Source organism: Akanthomyces muscarius, chromosome 2, assembly GCF_028009165.1.
Source record: "Akanthomyces muscarius strain Ve6 chromosome 2, whole genome shotgun sequence".
Taxonomy (NCBI): domain Eukaryota; kingdom Fungi; phylum Ascomycota; class Sordariomycetes; order Hypocreales; family Cordycipitaceae; genus Akanthomyces; species Akanthomyces muscarius.
The window spans coordinates 1,551,812-1,566,171 of NC_079242.1; the positions used below are offsets into that span (position 1 = coordinate 1,551,812).

The window sequence follows — 14,360 nt, forward strand, 5'->3', positions numbered from 1 at the left end:
GAGCTCGCACACACACGCACCCCCGGATCGAAAAGCAGAGACGCTGTGCTCTGCAGTACATGTGTGCAAGCTTGACTGACCCCCCCCCCTCTCTCTGCGCCCCTGTGTATCGTACTGAGTAGCACACACGTTCAAACTGCCGGTGAGCTCTTGAACCGATTCAAGTCACAAGCCCACTTCTTCAACTGGCGCCCACCCCCCCTTCACCTCAAACCTCCCGTCTTCTCCGCGCGGTCTGGCGGGTCAATCATCACGGGCCAACCCTTTTGGCGGCGTCGATAGTTGAGCAGCCCTTGGAGGGTTAGGGGTAGGTGTTTTAATCTGCTGTAGATGGAGAATCTTGTTTTTTTCTTGTGTCGGCACACTTTGCTGTGAATCTGTAACCATCTGCACTGCTGCCAGACATTCCCACACACACAGACACGGAGACACACGCCGCCTCTGCCCCCCCCATGTCGTGCAGCAGATTGGCTTCTGCATGAGAATAGTTTGCTTGAGGTGAAGCGAGAGCAAGCAAAGAGAAGATTCAGTCGTCTTTGCCCCAACCCGATGCCCAGTCTGCTCCTCGCGCCCCATCTATCGTTGCCCGTTTTCTTTTTCTTTCCGTCTCTTTATTATTTCTGCATCGAGTCTCCTTGCCGTTTCTTCGAGCCTCCCCCACATCCACATCCCCTGGTGTTCGATTAGTCTTGTCTCGCCCATCATTCCTCGCCGATATTATCCCTGGGCTCGCCAGCATTCCGCAATCCCTCGTCTTGCACCTTTATTGGCTCCATACTGTAATTTTTCTCTCTGGCCTCGCTGCTGAAGTGGCGCAAGTAGGACCAAGCAACACAAGCAAAGTCCTACACCCCCCCTTCCATGCTCCAGTGTGTTTCCCGCGTGTTGTGCTGCGGGAGCTTGTGGGAACTCTGTCTTGCGTGAGCTCTTGTTATAATACCCTCCATCTCGTTCTCCTCAGATTCCTTCTTCCCTCTCCTCTTTATCCTTTGCTGCCTTGCAATCTTTGTGGCATTCGAATCGAAAAGAGGACGTACGAGAGTGAAACGACAAGACACACCGCGTCGACTTGAACATTGACCGCATCGTTGGGATTACCAGCCGCCTGTGATTCACCAACTGGTATATACTGTTGCCGAATTTAATATCGCCTTTTTTCTTCTTTACAAAATTCCTTTCATCTGTTTATTTGCCACATCGACACATATTTCTGCTTCTTTATTTTTTGTACATGCCGTTATAGCTTGTACTTACTGGATCAAACGCCCAAGGCACATTACGGCATCGCTTTTTTTAAGGTTTATTATATCGACGCCATCGACCAAAAAAAAAAAAAAATCAACACTCCAGCATCTTTTGCAAACGCACAGGAAACAAAACATCAAGACGTTCGTCTTGCATCTCGCCGAAAGGAAAACATAAACTCTTCAACACTTTCCGGTATGTACTCAACTTTTTCATTGTTCTCTTGATTTTCGACCTTTCGCCTCGTGCATCTGCCTCCTCCCTCCTCCCCTTGCCCTCCTCTCTCTCCCTTGACAAGCTCCGGCGCCGCTCGTGCAGGGTCACCGCCCACCAACGGAGCTGCATCTATCCACTGAAGCCAGCCCACTGGGACCCCCGCCAGCGATAGCACCAAAGCCACTGCGCTTCATCAACACCACGACCCGACCCACGACGTACTGCAAATTACGAAATCCTTTGAGCGCCAAGCGGCGTGCGGGCTTTTCTGAGCGCGCCATGCACGAGAAAAACTCTTGCGCCAGGCAAAGGGCTCTGGTATTCCCCCTCCGTGTTTCCCCTGCAGTGCGAGGGCCTGCACCAGAACAACCCCTGCCAGGCTGCTGCATCAAGGGCGATCAGCCTTACTGCTTCAGTGCACAGGCCCCTCTTTTTTGCCTCTGCTCACTGAAAAAAAGAGCCCCAGAGAAGTTGAGAGCCCATCAAACCATCTCACTCGCCGGCCTCGTCCTCCACTTATTGCGTCGCTGGCTGGCTGTGGCTGCCCATCATCACCATCCCGCACTCTTCTGGAGCGCCTGCAGCTCGTGGTGGCAGATTGTGCGCTGCCGCATTCTCGCGCCTTGCATTACTGCATCTCTCATCAATTCACGACATTTCCCCCCTCTTCAATTCCATCCCCCCCGGTTGCTAGCATACGTGTTTTGCGCCGCTCCCGTGCCTCGCCTGGCTGCCAAAACACACTGCCTCCCTTGCTCGCCCGCTTACGCCCGTCTGTTTGTTTCACTTGTCTGCCTCTCCCGTCGCACTCGAAACTCTTGCTCTGCCGATACATGCGTATCCAAAACTCATCGTCTGACGGATCGTCACTAGTTGAACTGCCCCAGTGCCCCCCCCCAGTCCAGTTCTACGTCTCCTTGCAAGCCAGTCCGGGCCACTTTGAGAGCGCGAATCCGCTAGCGCATAGTCACCAGCTAGCGACCTAGCTTTCTACGACTGTCCTTTTCATCATTGACCTCAGTCACCCTTGTTGGGCCACTCACTGCAAAAAGGATCCTCCTTGGTGTGTGCGTGTCTGTCGCTTCCACCGCCAGACCCCAGATCAACAGCTTGCTCGCTGTTTGCCATCTGTTCGCTGTCGATACCCAACAACGGTTCCAAACCTACCGCAGTAAAACTATGACTACTACTGTAAGTTTCAGGCAAAAATATTCCCTTGTTACCCAAAATTCCTTTCTTCCTTCTTTCCAATTCAATTTCTGCGTTTGGCTTTGCACAAAGGATTTTCTCCTTTGCTGCACCGCATGAGGGGGCTCGTGTGTCTCACTGGGGCCGCTCCAAAGTTAGTGGCTCTCGACTGAGCCAGCACGCCCGCGCCCAAGCCCAGGCAAGCCCACGAGCGTGCCGTGACGCCTGAGTTTTGCCCAGCGCCGCCTCCGCCGCCGGCTCCAGCGATGCCAGCGACAGGCGACAGGCCACCCTGGGTCTGGGTCTCGCCTCCCCACGCTTGACGCAGCGCAGTCTTTGATCAACGTTTTTTTCCTCGTCTCTTTTCTCTTCCTCTCTCGCATCATTCTTCTCTTCCTGCTATACGATTTCAAACATCTAACACAACATCGACAGGCGCGGACGAGGGCCTTTCCACCTTTAACTATGCCTACAGGCCCCAACGACAAAGCTCAGCAGCCTCTGGGCTCGGGCTTTCCGGGCTCAAATCTCTACCCGAACAAGAATATCTGGAACGCCTCCATCGCCAATGGCAGAGAGCGCTCCTCTGTCTCCAAAGGTTCGTCATCATTCCTTTTTCGCCTTCCTTTTTTTTCTGGTCAAGAATTGTGCATTTCGTCGATTCTGCGCCATCGTGAAAAATATTTTCTTCTGCCATCTTGCAGCATCTCGTCCGACTAACCTCCCATCGCAGAGTCCGACGAGAGTCCCACCGGATCCAGCGCCCTCAACGCAAACTCGGAAGCCGATGTCTGGTCTGCCAACCCTTGGAACAACGATCATCCTTCTCGCTCCGTCAGCACTTCCCCCAACCGAGCCCGCGAGGCTGCTCTTGCGAACGGCGCCTTCTTCGACCACTCCCACGCCGCCATTGGTGTCAAGAAATCCGCCTTTGATGCTGACGGCTTCGCCGTTCCCTACCCGACCCAGAAGCGCGCTCCCCACGACCCTGGCTTCGATGCCTTGGCCGCCTTTGCGCCCCGCGACCAGAACCTGCCGCCGTCGCGCCAATCCCAGGGATCGCCTGCCTTTGCTGACCTCTATCATGCCCACGGCCACAGCAACTCGATCCACTCCCAGCGCGGCGTCTCCAGCCACGGCCCTTCTCTGTCCACTGCCAACCAGCGCGCGTTCAACTACAACACCAAGGCTGAGGATGACTTGGCCAGCCAGTTCGCTCGTCGCATGAACTTCGATCAGTACGGCGGCGCACCCTCGTTTAACCCTGCCTCGCAGCCTTTCCAGCTAAACCCTGGCTCCCAGCCCTGGATGGCCGACAATGTCTCCCGGTATGGAAGCGGCCTCGACTACTCGCCCTCCGATGCCATTGGCTCCCATGTGTCTGCCATGAAGCGTGGTTCCATCGATAGAATCTCTCCCTCGCCCACCTACCGATTGGAGTCCGGAAACAGTCCCCGTGGTGGCCACGCCATGGCCTCTGATGTTTGGGGCGGCGCTCGTCCTTCCTCTCGTGACCCTCGCACTGCCGACATTGACCGTCGCGCCCAGTCTCAGCAGTTCCCGCCAGCATACCCTCAAAACTTTTACGGCAACCAGTACCCGTACGGAGCTATGCCGCCGCAGTACGCTCCCAACTTCATGGACCCCTACTCGCAGAACTTCCGCCACCCTCTACTCCAGAACTATGGCATCCCTCCCCTCCCCTCTGCTTATGCTCCCAACAGCAGCATCCAGTCTGTGAGACCCTCGCGCGAGCAGGACCCCTCCAAAGCTGTTCGTAGCTTTCTTCTAGAGGAGTTCCGCCAGAGCAACAAGTCCAACAAGCGCTACGAGCTCAAGGATATCTACAACCATGTTGTAGAGTTCAGCGGTGACCAGCATGGATCCCGTTTCATTCAGCAGAAGCTCGAGACTGCCAACAGCGACGAGAAGGAACAGGTTTTCCGCGAGATTGAACCCAACGCCATCCAGCTCATGAAGGATGTTTTTGGCAACTATGTTGTCCAGAAGTTCTTTGAACATGGCAACCAGGTCCAAAAGAAGGTTTTGGCGGAGAAGATGCGGGGCAAGGTCGTTGACCTATCCGTTCAGGTCTATGCTTGCCGAGTCGTCCAAAAGGCCTTCGAACATGTTCTTGTTGAGCAGCAGGCTGAGCTCACCAAGGAACTCGACCCCGAGATCCTTCGTGTCATCCGCGACCAGAACGGCAATCACGTAATCCAGAAGATTATCGAACTCGTTCCCAGGCAGTACATCGACTTCATTATGGATGCCCTTCGCGGTCAAGTCACTGGCCTCGCCTCGCACACCTATGGCTGCCGTGTCATTCAGCGTATGCTCGAGTACGGCACCGAGGCTGATAAGCTTGAGATTATGACTGAGCTGCACGCGTCTTCGCAGATTCTGATTACCGATCAGTATGGCAACTACGTCGCCCAGCATGTCATCCAGAACGGCAAACCCGAGGACCGTGACAAGCTCATCCAACTTGTCATGTCTCAACTGCTTACCCTATCCAAGCACAAGTTCGCCTCGAATGTTGTTGAGAAGTGCATCGAGCACGGCACCCCCGAGCAGCGCTCTGCCATTCGCGAGCAGCTCACTACCGTTGGTCCGGACGGCACCAGCCCGCTCCAGCTTATGATGCGCGACCAGTACGGCAACTACGTGATCCGTAAGCAACCTTGACCTTTAGTGCATGCCAAACACAAGCTAACTTTGATTAGAAAAACTTCTTGGCCAGCTTCACGGCGCCGAAAAAGAGCTTCTCGTTGAAGAGATCAAGCCCCAGTTCTTCACGCTCAAGAAGAACGGTGCTTCTCGCCAGCTTCAGGCTCTCGAGAAGCTTTTGGGATTGGGTAGCCGCGGCGAGGGTGATCATTCCGCCACGCCCACGCCTGCCTTGACCAACGAAACTAGCAGCCCTCAGACCAGCAGCCCGCCGAGCACCCACGTTAGTGCCGTGAGCCTGGCCTCAGCCGACGCATCCAAGAAGGCATCCAGCGCAGCCTCGGGGGCTGTCAAGGTCCACGAGGAGGAAGCCTAAAGGAGCCGCATAGATTACGACCGACTTTATACCCCTTGGAAGAAGTACACTTCATGGTACACGTATACGACATTTTAATACGCCAAGGCCAGAGGGAAAGAAGCTCGCTCATGTCCATACCCTCTTGCCGATTTTACAACTGCACATTTTTCAAACCACTTTTATACGGGTCAATTCAGGATAATTTTTTCACAACAACGCCATGGCTTTAGATGGGAATATCGGGTTAACGAGAACCAGTCTTGCTGTCATGCGGGAAGGGATTTCGAGAGTGCTCACGGGCTATACAAATGTCCTTGCTCTCTCCTCTTTCTCGTACAACTTTTGCTGGTGTTCTTTTTCTTATCTGTCACAGTGTATAGGGGCGTTTTGTTATTTTCTCTCTTACCAAACTCTTCTTTGTGTTATATACTTTACAAAACAGCGCTTAGTTGCTTTTGCTCTACAAGCGTCAGCAGCGATTTGCAAATAATGCTAGCACGGAATTCAACCAAAGCTGTGTGTTGTTTTCTTGCGCTCGAGAGACGTGTTTTACTGCCTGGAATGAAGGGATCGCACTGGGGTCTGGCTTTTCGGGACAGGGCTACATCGTTGGGATGGTTGAGATCTGGGGTTTGGGACGGATTTTGCTGTTTTGGGCAAGTGAATTTGCTGTTGATTGACTTGCGGTTTCATATATAACAGTGCAAGATTGGCTACATACAATTGCTATATTTCGCAGAACTGCTATTCGAAAGTGCCTTGCATGTACTCAGTACACTGTATTCTTGTGAGACCCTGTCACACCAGATGCCATATAACTTTGTGGGAACCGAATGAAGTAAACCACAGTATGCTACCTGACTCGCCAGATGTAGTTTATAATTCGAAATCCTTTGCAACTCGAATTCCATCCCCAAATCGGCGCGCTCTGCCAGATTCCGTTGCATTGCCTGCGTATCGTGCTGCTAGCTCCGATGCTAGCTTATCCTGGTGCCTCTGGCGCCACTCGCGACTCTCGTAACAGACCCTCAAAAAGGACCACCCAAGGTTACCTAATAATTATTTACAGAAGCCGACCCTTGTTCAGAGACAATTCCCCCTCCACCGCCACCTCTTCCCTCAACACAACCCTCAACAGACAAGACGCACTCTCGTTCCATTCTCTTCGTTTTCTTTCTTTTGTATCGCATCGGCTTTGGCCAGCGTTGGCATTTTACACTCTTTCAATTGGACCACAGAGAATCTCCCTTACCCTCGGCAGGAAACGGGCTGAAGGAATCCCCTGTCTTTTTGAAACTCAGCAAGGCTTGACCCGACACGAAGGAGAGAAATAACGCGACCATCATTTTCGAAGCTGAGACGATCCATGAATCGAAACGATTGAAAACACCGCAACTACCGTACACACCCAAGATGTCGGCTGCGACGCGGTTGACATTCTTGTACCCGCATCTGCTGCGGGCAACTTCCAGAGCTCAACCGCAGCAATGGGCCGCGACCGCGAGCAACCGCGTCGCTTTGGCAGCTGCCAACTCTAGACGCTCCATACATGCCCTGAAGCGCGACAAGAGCTCGTTTGCGCCGAGACACGGCAAAGCTGTGGCGCCAGAGCAGTGGGAAGAGCAGAAGGAGCAGCCAAAAGACAGTGCAGCCGCCACCGAAAACGGCGCCACCACCACGGACAAGAAAGCTGGCGAGGGTGACCCCGCTACCGCTGGAGATGACCAGCTTGCGCAGGCCGACACGGTGCCCACGAAGCCCGAAGCAGCAGCACCCAAGGCAAAGACTGAAGAAGGGGGCGCGACACCTGACGTGATCCTGGCGGCGGCACCGCAAGCGCCGCCTGCCGCGCAAACGGCGACAGCGGCAACACCGAGCGAAACAAAAAAGGAGGGCAGCGAATCGGGAAAGCCAGCGCAGACGACAGATAGCAGCAGAGAGCCGACGGCCGAGGAGACAAAGGCTGCGCAGGCCAAGGAGGCGGCGAAATCGAGCGGGCCCCTCGAAGCTGTCCTGCACATGCAGCCGCCGGAGCACATTGCGCAGCAGCACCCGTCCATGTCGCCACCGCCGTATGAACATCACTTTGACAGCTACTCGCTCGTCAAGCAGCTCGAGGAGGGCGGATACACGCCACAGCAGGCGGTGACGTCGATGAAGGCCGTTCGAAAGTTGCTTGCCAAGAACCTCAACGTCGCGCAGCAGAGCCTCGTGAGCAAAAGCGATGTTGAAAATGTTAGTGCTGAACCCATCGACTTAGGTTTTGACAAACCAGGCTGACCAGAATCTAGGAAACGTATTTGTTTTCGGCCGCTTGCTCGGAGCTCAACACCGAAGTAAAGAACAACAGGCGCATTGCGGAGGAGGAGCTGCGCCAGCAGCGGACCCATCTTCAACACGAGGTGGACATCCTGACGCAGTCGCTCAACCAGGAGATTGCGACGCTGAATGACACTGTCAAGGGGATGTACAACGATCGCAAGCAGGCTGTGCGAGAGGAGCAAAAGGCTATGGACAGCGCTGTAAGTTGTTTTTGGCTGTGCTTGCTTCGGCAGACGAAATCTAATACGTGACAGATTCAAAAAATCAGCTACAAGATCAGCATCGACCTTACATCCGACGCCAAGACAGACATTGAAGGCGTGCGATGGATTCTCATCTGGCGCTCTGTTCTCGGCATCATATTCATGGCCTTTTTGACTCTAGGCACCCTGCGACTCGCCACATACGAGAAGCAGCGCAAGCAGGAAGAGGAGCGCGTGCGCAAGGTCGAGGAGGGCAAGCGCCGCGCCGAGGAAGCCAGGCTGCGCCGGGAGGACGAGAAGCAGCGTCGTAGGGAAGACGAGAAACGCCGCAAGGAGGAGGACGATACCCGCAAAGAAGAGGAGAGGAAGCGTAAGGAGTTCCAGGAGCTGCAGCGCCAGGAGGACGAGGAGGAACTCAAGCGCTACGGCCCACGCAACGGCACCAGCGACGGTAGCCCTTCGGCCAAGGCGGTGAATGATGTGGAAAGCTTGTCTGCTAATTAGAGGGCAGTGAAAGGGAAAGGAATTGTGATACCCTGATAGACCGATGTAATACCATTCTCTACTTTGGATATACTAGATATGATTTTTTGAATGTCTTTTACAAGCCTCGACACAAAATTGCCATCATGGGACAAGCTTTCCTGATTTTAACTTTTATTTGTTCTTCAAGGACATGAGTCCAAAAAGAATTTTGGGAATATTCTGCATAATTGGTGCAGATGTCAGATCTTCCCTAGGCGTGCATGCCGTAGAGCACAGCGAACGTTCATCACGTGGTGGGGCCGTGACTTCGCGTCTCCCAGTCGCGTCTCTCAACGGCCAACTTAGAGTGGCTTTATGAGTTGAACGACACGACTCTAGAACCTCCAAAAACACTACGAGGCATTTAACAATTCAATCCTTGGCCTCTGAAACCGTGTAATTCTATTCTCACAACTAGAACGGACCCGCGTTCTGGGCCCCCAAAACAGGGACATCATATTCGATATACAGGTTCGCCATGGCGGAGCACCAACAACCGCCAGCCGGCACAGATCCGTCGACAACGGCAGCCGGACATACCGCACCGGCTGCCACCGGCACCGACGCGAGAGGCGCCTCTGCCATGGGCGAAGATGGCGACCAGGCGCCTCCTGCGCCGCTCGTGCCGGGCGTCAAGGCGACTCGTCTGCAGTCGATCTACGCGCAGGCCCTCGGCGGCACGCTCAAGAAGCTGAGCTGGGCCAACTTTGCGGGGTGCTACCCGACGATTGCGAAGCGTGCGGACGGTGTGCTGCGGAAGCTGCAAGAGCAAATGGCGAATCAGCTCCAGGGCCGATGCGAGGTTTGTCTCACCCCCTTCTGCCGCGACTATGAAAGAAGAATGTTTTGTGTGTGTGCGAGAGAGAAGCTAACGTTGCTTTTTTTGATGGGGGATACAGAAGGAGTTTGAAAAGATTCTGGAAAGCAGGCAGGTGGTGGCCAAGCTCAACGAGCTCGAAGCACTGGTGGGCGACGCGGAAAAGGCAAGGGAAGAGGCACAGGCTGCTGGCATCAAGGAGGAACCTACGCCGTGAGTTTCTTCCCTCTTCATCTCTACGACGTGTGTATCGGGACTGAGATGGCTAACGCTGATCCGAAAAAACAAGACCGCACACGCTCCCTCCACAAGCCATTCTCGCCGGGCACATGCACCCGGCGCTCGCGCGGCACCAGTCGCAGCTGCACGCGCAGCTGCAGGCGACGCAGAGCCAGAACGCGCTGCTGGTGGACGAGGTGCGCCGCCAGCGCGCCGAGGTCGACGAGCTCCTCGCCCGGCTCGAGGACGCGGCCGCCGACGTGCGCGGCGCCAACGAGGTCCTGGCGGGCATCGTCGGGCCGCTGGCCGAGGAGACGCGTCAAGACGCCGAGCACGTCTGAAGGGAACGGAACTACAATGCCAACCCAGCAATGGGACGATGCAACAGGCCCTCTTCTCCTTCCTCTAGCCCTGGCCACATGTTGGCTTGCTAACCTCAAAGTAAGAGGGAGGGGGGATGAAAGCATTGGGCTCGAGGCTGGGCTTGGTGGTGACACTTTTGCCACCACAAAGCAGCGCAACAGACAACGCCACCAGAAATTGCGAATTTCAAGCCACAGCACGCCGCGAAGCAGAGGCGGAAGAAAATCCCAAAAAAAAGCCACACTACATGGAGCTCGCCGGGGATTTTTTTTTACATGTCCAGTTTTAAGCATGTTTTTTTTTTGGACGAATCCGCCGGCTACGCCGCGTGGCGTCCTTCTAGGCGTGGGTTCGCGAGTTCAGCTGCGGACAGCCACCATTTTTTTTTTCCCACGGCCCTTGTCTACTATATCCGTCTTTCAGCTCGAAAGGGGAAATTATGGAGAGCGATGAAAGTGAGCTGCACGACGGAGTCACGAGAGGAATCAACGGCGGCGCCACCGTTCTAAGCGGTACAACAAAAACCAACACTGCACGGCAAAGCAATGGGTTTTCGTTAACCAATTCCAAGATGCACATGTCGAGATGCGAGGAACTTCAGTCTTGGCGGCGGGGTAGATCGGGCAAGTAGCAAACTCGGGACTGTCCTTCGCAACATTGCTCTCCCAGCATGTGAATCGTGTCAAGGCTGTCGCACATCATTCCCTAGTTCTTGTTGGACTATATTCGGCACTTGGGTTTCGCCACGGCTCAGATACCCGAGCCCTACTCAATCAGTCAAAGCACTTTACCGCCTCGTCATCTGCCTCCGCAAATCAAAACGGGGGAGTGCGTCACCACAGTACTAGCAGCTGTGACTCATTTGCAACGAAGGGAAAGAAGGTCAGAATAGGATATACCCAATATGTTGTATTTCTCGTTTCTTTTTCGAAACCGAGATGCTATGTACAAGAGAGTTCAGCTTGGGCCAAAAACAGACAGCAACCCATCCTCCGCAGGGATGCTGCCTTCTGATAGCTTTTTGAAAAATCATGTCGCCAACCTATGCAAAGCCGTGCGAAAAAATCGCACAGACAAATAAAAGTAGAAAAACGCCCCGTCTTCATAAAAATCTCCACTAATGCAACCATGGTCGTGTACAAGTCTGTCTGCTCCGTAGGAGCAGAGACTGTTCCGGGCGGGTATCGAATCGCAAAATGTCCACCTTGCAGTCGTCTGTATATGTAGTCTCCAATCGTAAATGTTCGTGAGAGGCGCGGCTTGATAACCGCTTCTCAAATGCGCGGGTTTTCGGTATGGACAATCTGCCACGGCCCACAGACGTCTTCGCCGTAGGCCGGTGGCAGCACTCGTACCATACGTCCGGTTGCCCAGTCGACAAACCACTGCTTCCCCTTGCTGATAATGTAGTTGGATCTTCTCGGGCTTCGGAAGAGCAGGTTGCTGTAGCACAGCTTGGCGTAAAGCATGTCGTGCGCCTCGGACCACTTGTGCTCTGGAAACCATTTACCAGAGAACGGGTCTATGGACGCATTATGATATGACGTTGTGCTCAGCCGGTGGGTTAGCCTAGGCCCTCTACTAAAGGGACCCCCATCTTCATCTTCAGATTCTTCCGAATCCGAGTCAATGGCGTTTTGGGCGTCTTCAACTTCATGATCGGGGAATGCCGATAGTCCATCTTGCGCGAGGATTCCTACCGCTTCGTCGCGAGTAGATGAGGGCCGTGGGCATCGCGGAGACAGGATGCGCCGTGGAGAAGGATTCCGTCGCGGCGAAATATTTCGCCGCGGGGATGAGTTGCGTCGTGGAGACGAGTTGCGTCGTGGAGACGAGTTACGTCGCGCTTCAGTAGAGGCTGTTGGTTCGGCCGACTCTTCTGGGTCCAGTGTTCGCGTAGGGCTTGGCATTCGTACTGGTGATTGTCCACGGAACCAACGGATTCGCTGGACTCGTGGGATGGACATGTCGCGAGGGAAATCGCGTTCGTCGATGGGGGCAGCAATGTCAATAGCAGCGAACAACGCTTCGAGCCACTTGACAAAGGTGCCCAGCTCAATGCATGAGAGAAGAAACTGATCCGTCTCCGCTCGTATGCGAATGACGTACCGTCGTCTAAGTGCTTTGTTAGCGGATTGGTTGAAATTTTCAAAGAGAGCAACGTACTTTTTGTAGTCTGCAGCAATACCTGCATCTGCGTGTAACAAGCTATATGTCTTTTCCAGCTTGGACTTCCTTACCCATGGCGGGTTATCAGGAGATATGCTTGGGCCGTCTCTTGTCTTCCCCCAGCCCCAGTCTTTCTTTACATGGTAGACGTGAAGAGCAGTTCCGGAGAGAACTACAAAGGCGTTGTGCCAGCGGCGGTCTTCGGCTCTTTTTGTTGTGTTCTCGATCTCGTGTTTCTTCGAGAAGATGCCCTCCAAGTAAACAGAGTTAGAGTAGCCTGGCAACTCTTCGGGAGCATCTCCAGCAGCACAAGCTGACTCGTCTTTTGCCTTGTTCTGCATAGAGTGGGCAGCGACACCGACAGGAGACTCGCGGGGCACATAAGGCGGCGGTAGTGAAGAGCGTCGTGGAGGAGCTGACATGATGCGGTGGTAAAACAAGTCTTCGTCTATGGACAAACGGCGCCCTGGCGGCGGTGAACCTTGGCGAGATGCATGACTTTCGTCAGCAGGAGGCTCCTGTGGTTCGTCCATGGGAGGAGGATCGGCCATCTTATATGCTTGAATCGGCGCGATGACGGATAGACGGCAGCAACGCCCCAGACGTCAATCGGCGGCGCCAGCCGGTAGACGTCTAGTCGAGTTGCGTCAGGCGTGGAACTCTGAGCAGAATGAGACGCTGAGAGTTATGACGATGTTGATTAAGTTCAGTCAGGCCGAAGTCTGCTCATAGCGACCCGCACTGAAGCATGATTAGGTTGACGGGCGAAGGAGATGAGTGAGTGAAAGAAAGGGCCGGGCGAGTTGGTGTGAAGGGGAAAGGCAGCAAAAGAGCCTGGGAGAGGCGCCGATCACAGCCGGGAGGGGCGTATCAGAGGTAATAACGAGCGGACCAAGAGCTGTGGGCAAGGTTGCAGCGAAGACCGGTACTCTGCCAGACTAGTGTGGTTGGAGCTGTTTAAGTTTGGAAGCACCGGATAGCGTGGGGACGAGCACAGATGACGGTTGAGACGGAGAATTAACAAGCGCAGGATGGGCTGAGAACCAGCGAAGAAAGAAATGTCGGTTGGGGCGTGCGGAAGGCCGGATAGGGCGCAGGACAGAGGGCCGAGATGAGCAGAGGCGGTCGCAAGGCTGCGTATGTCGACCAGGGCATGCGTCGCTGGTGGTGCCAACAGGGGATCACGGCGAGAACCCAGGCGTGAGCGGGAGAGTATTTGAACCAGGGGGGCCAGCAAGACTACCAGCGAGAACTTTTTCTAGTTGTCTTGCTGCGCGTCGCAGCCGTGGTGGTTGATGATGGACGGTTGGTGGAGCCGGAGGGAGGACCTTTTGGGCCAGCAGAGTGAGTCGACCGGCAGATGGGAGGCGGGGGTTGCAGCGACGCCAACCAGTAAGAAGAGGAATTCGGGGTTGTATTTGCGACCGCTATTTTTGGATCCTGAGCGTTGCGGACGCTGACGGTAAGATGAGCGTTGAGGTTGGCGTTGTAGTTGAAGAAAGAGAGAGAGGGCGTTTGGCAATGGGGGAAAGCCTAAACTTGGCTGAAGAAAGGGTGGCTCGGGAGCAGCAGCTGTCAGGCGTGTCAAGTCCAGCTGTGGCATTTGCAATTTTTGGGGGCCAGCGGTTGATGAAGAAGACGGGCGGCGGGCTGGAGTGCCAAGGATGCCTGGATCTGGCAATTGGCGAGCGGCCGAGATGGACAAAGGCCGTGTGGGATGGCGTCGTTGGCGTGGGCGTGGGCTTCACGGCTTGAATGGGGATGGGGAGAAGCGGACAAGGTGGATCGGACCTTTTGTAGGTGCTGGGACGGAGTGGGTTTGCTTAGAACCTTTTAGGGGGCCTTTGCGGCCTTCTGGAGGCTTCATTAGGGGCTGAGAAGGAAAAGTCGCGATGGCCAGTGGGGACCGCTATAGTTTTAGCTAGTTTTAGCGGGCGAAGGGCCGTTTCGGCGCTGCATGGCCCTGGATGAGCCTCAAAAAAAGGTCCGAAGCCCGCTAAAAGGTACTTTTGCCCGTGGCGGGGGGACCTTTTGCTTGCCCCCTCGTACCAGTAATACCTTGCTG

General features: G+C 54.7%; 4 protein-coding genes across 4 annotated transcripts; 3 read left to right on the forward strand and 1 right to left on the reverse strand.

Annotated features, from left to right (window-relative positions):
• Window positions 1–2,640: 2,640 nt before the first annotated feature.
• LMH87_003618 (uncharacterized protein) lies at window positions 2,641–5,695 on the forward strand (the record flags this gene model as incomplete). Its single annotated transcript, XM_056194716.1, has 4 exons — window positions 2,641–2,652; window positions 3,085–3,247; window positions 3,383–5,323; window positions 5,376–5,695. 4 exons carry the CDS (start codon window positions 2,641–2,643, stop codon window positions 5,693–5,695), a joined length of 2,436 nt encoding a protein of 811 aa, XP_056048417.1.
• A 1,395-nt stretch (window positions 5,696–7,090) lies between these two features.
• Window positions 7,091–8,706, forward strand: LMH87_003619 (uncharacterized protein; the record flags this gene model as incomplete). The annotated part of the gene is made up of 3 exons (XM_056194718.1): window positions 7,091–7,912; window positions 7,969–8,199; window positions 8,254–8,706. The coding sequence occupies 3 exons, from the start codon at window positions 7,091–7,093 to the stop codon at window positions 8,704–8,706; spliced, it is 1,506 nt and encodes a 501-aa protein (XP_056048418.1).
• A 499-nt stretch (window positions 8,707–9,205) lies between these two features.
• Window positions 9,206–10,104, forward strand: LMH87_003620 (uncharacterized protein; the record flags this gene model as incomplete). The annotated part of the gene is made up of 3 exons (XM_056194719.1): window positions 9,206–9,529; window positions 9,627–9,757; window positions 9,834–10,104. 3 exons carry the CDS (start codon window positions 9,206–9,208, stop codon window positions 10,102–10,104), a joined length of 726 nt encoding a protein of 241 aa, XP_056048419.1.
• Window positions 10,105–11,400: 1,296 nt separating this feature from the next.
• LMH87_003621 (uncharacterized protein) lies at window positions 11,401–12,846 on the reverse strand (the record flags this gene model as incomplete). The annotated part of the gene is made up of 4 exons (XM_056194720.1): window positions 11,401–11,677; window positions 11,827–11,972; window positions 12,043–12,241; window positions 12,293–12,846. 4 exons carry the CDS (start codon window positions 12,844–12,846, stop codon window positions 11,401–11,403), a joined length of 1,176 nt encoding a protein of 391 aa, XP_056048420.1.
• Between the last annotated feature and the right edge of the window lie 1,514 nt (window positions 12,847–14,360).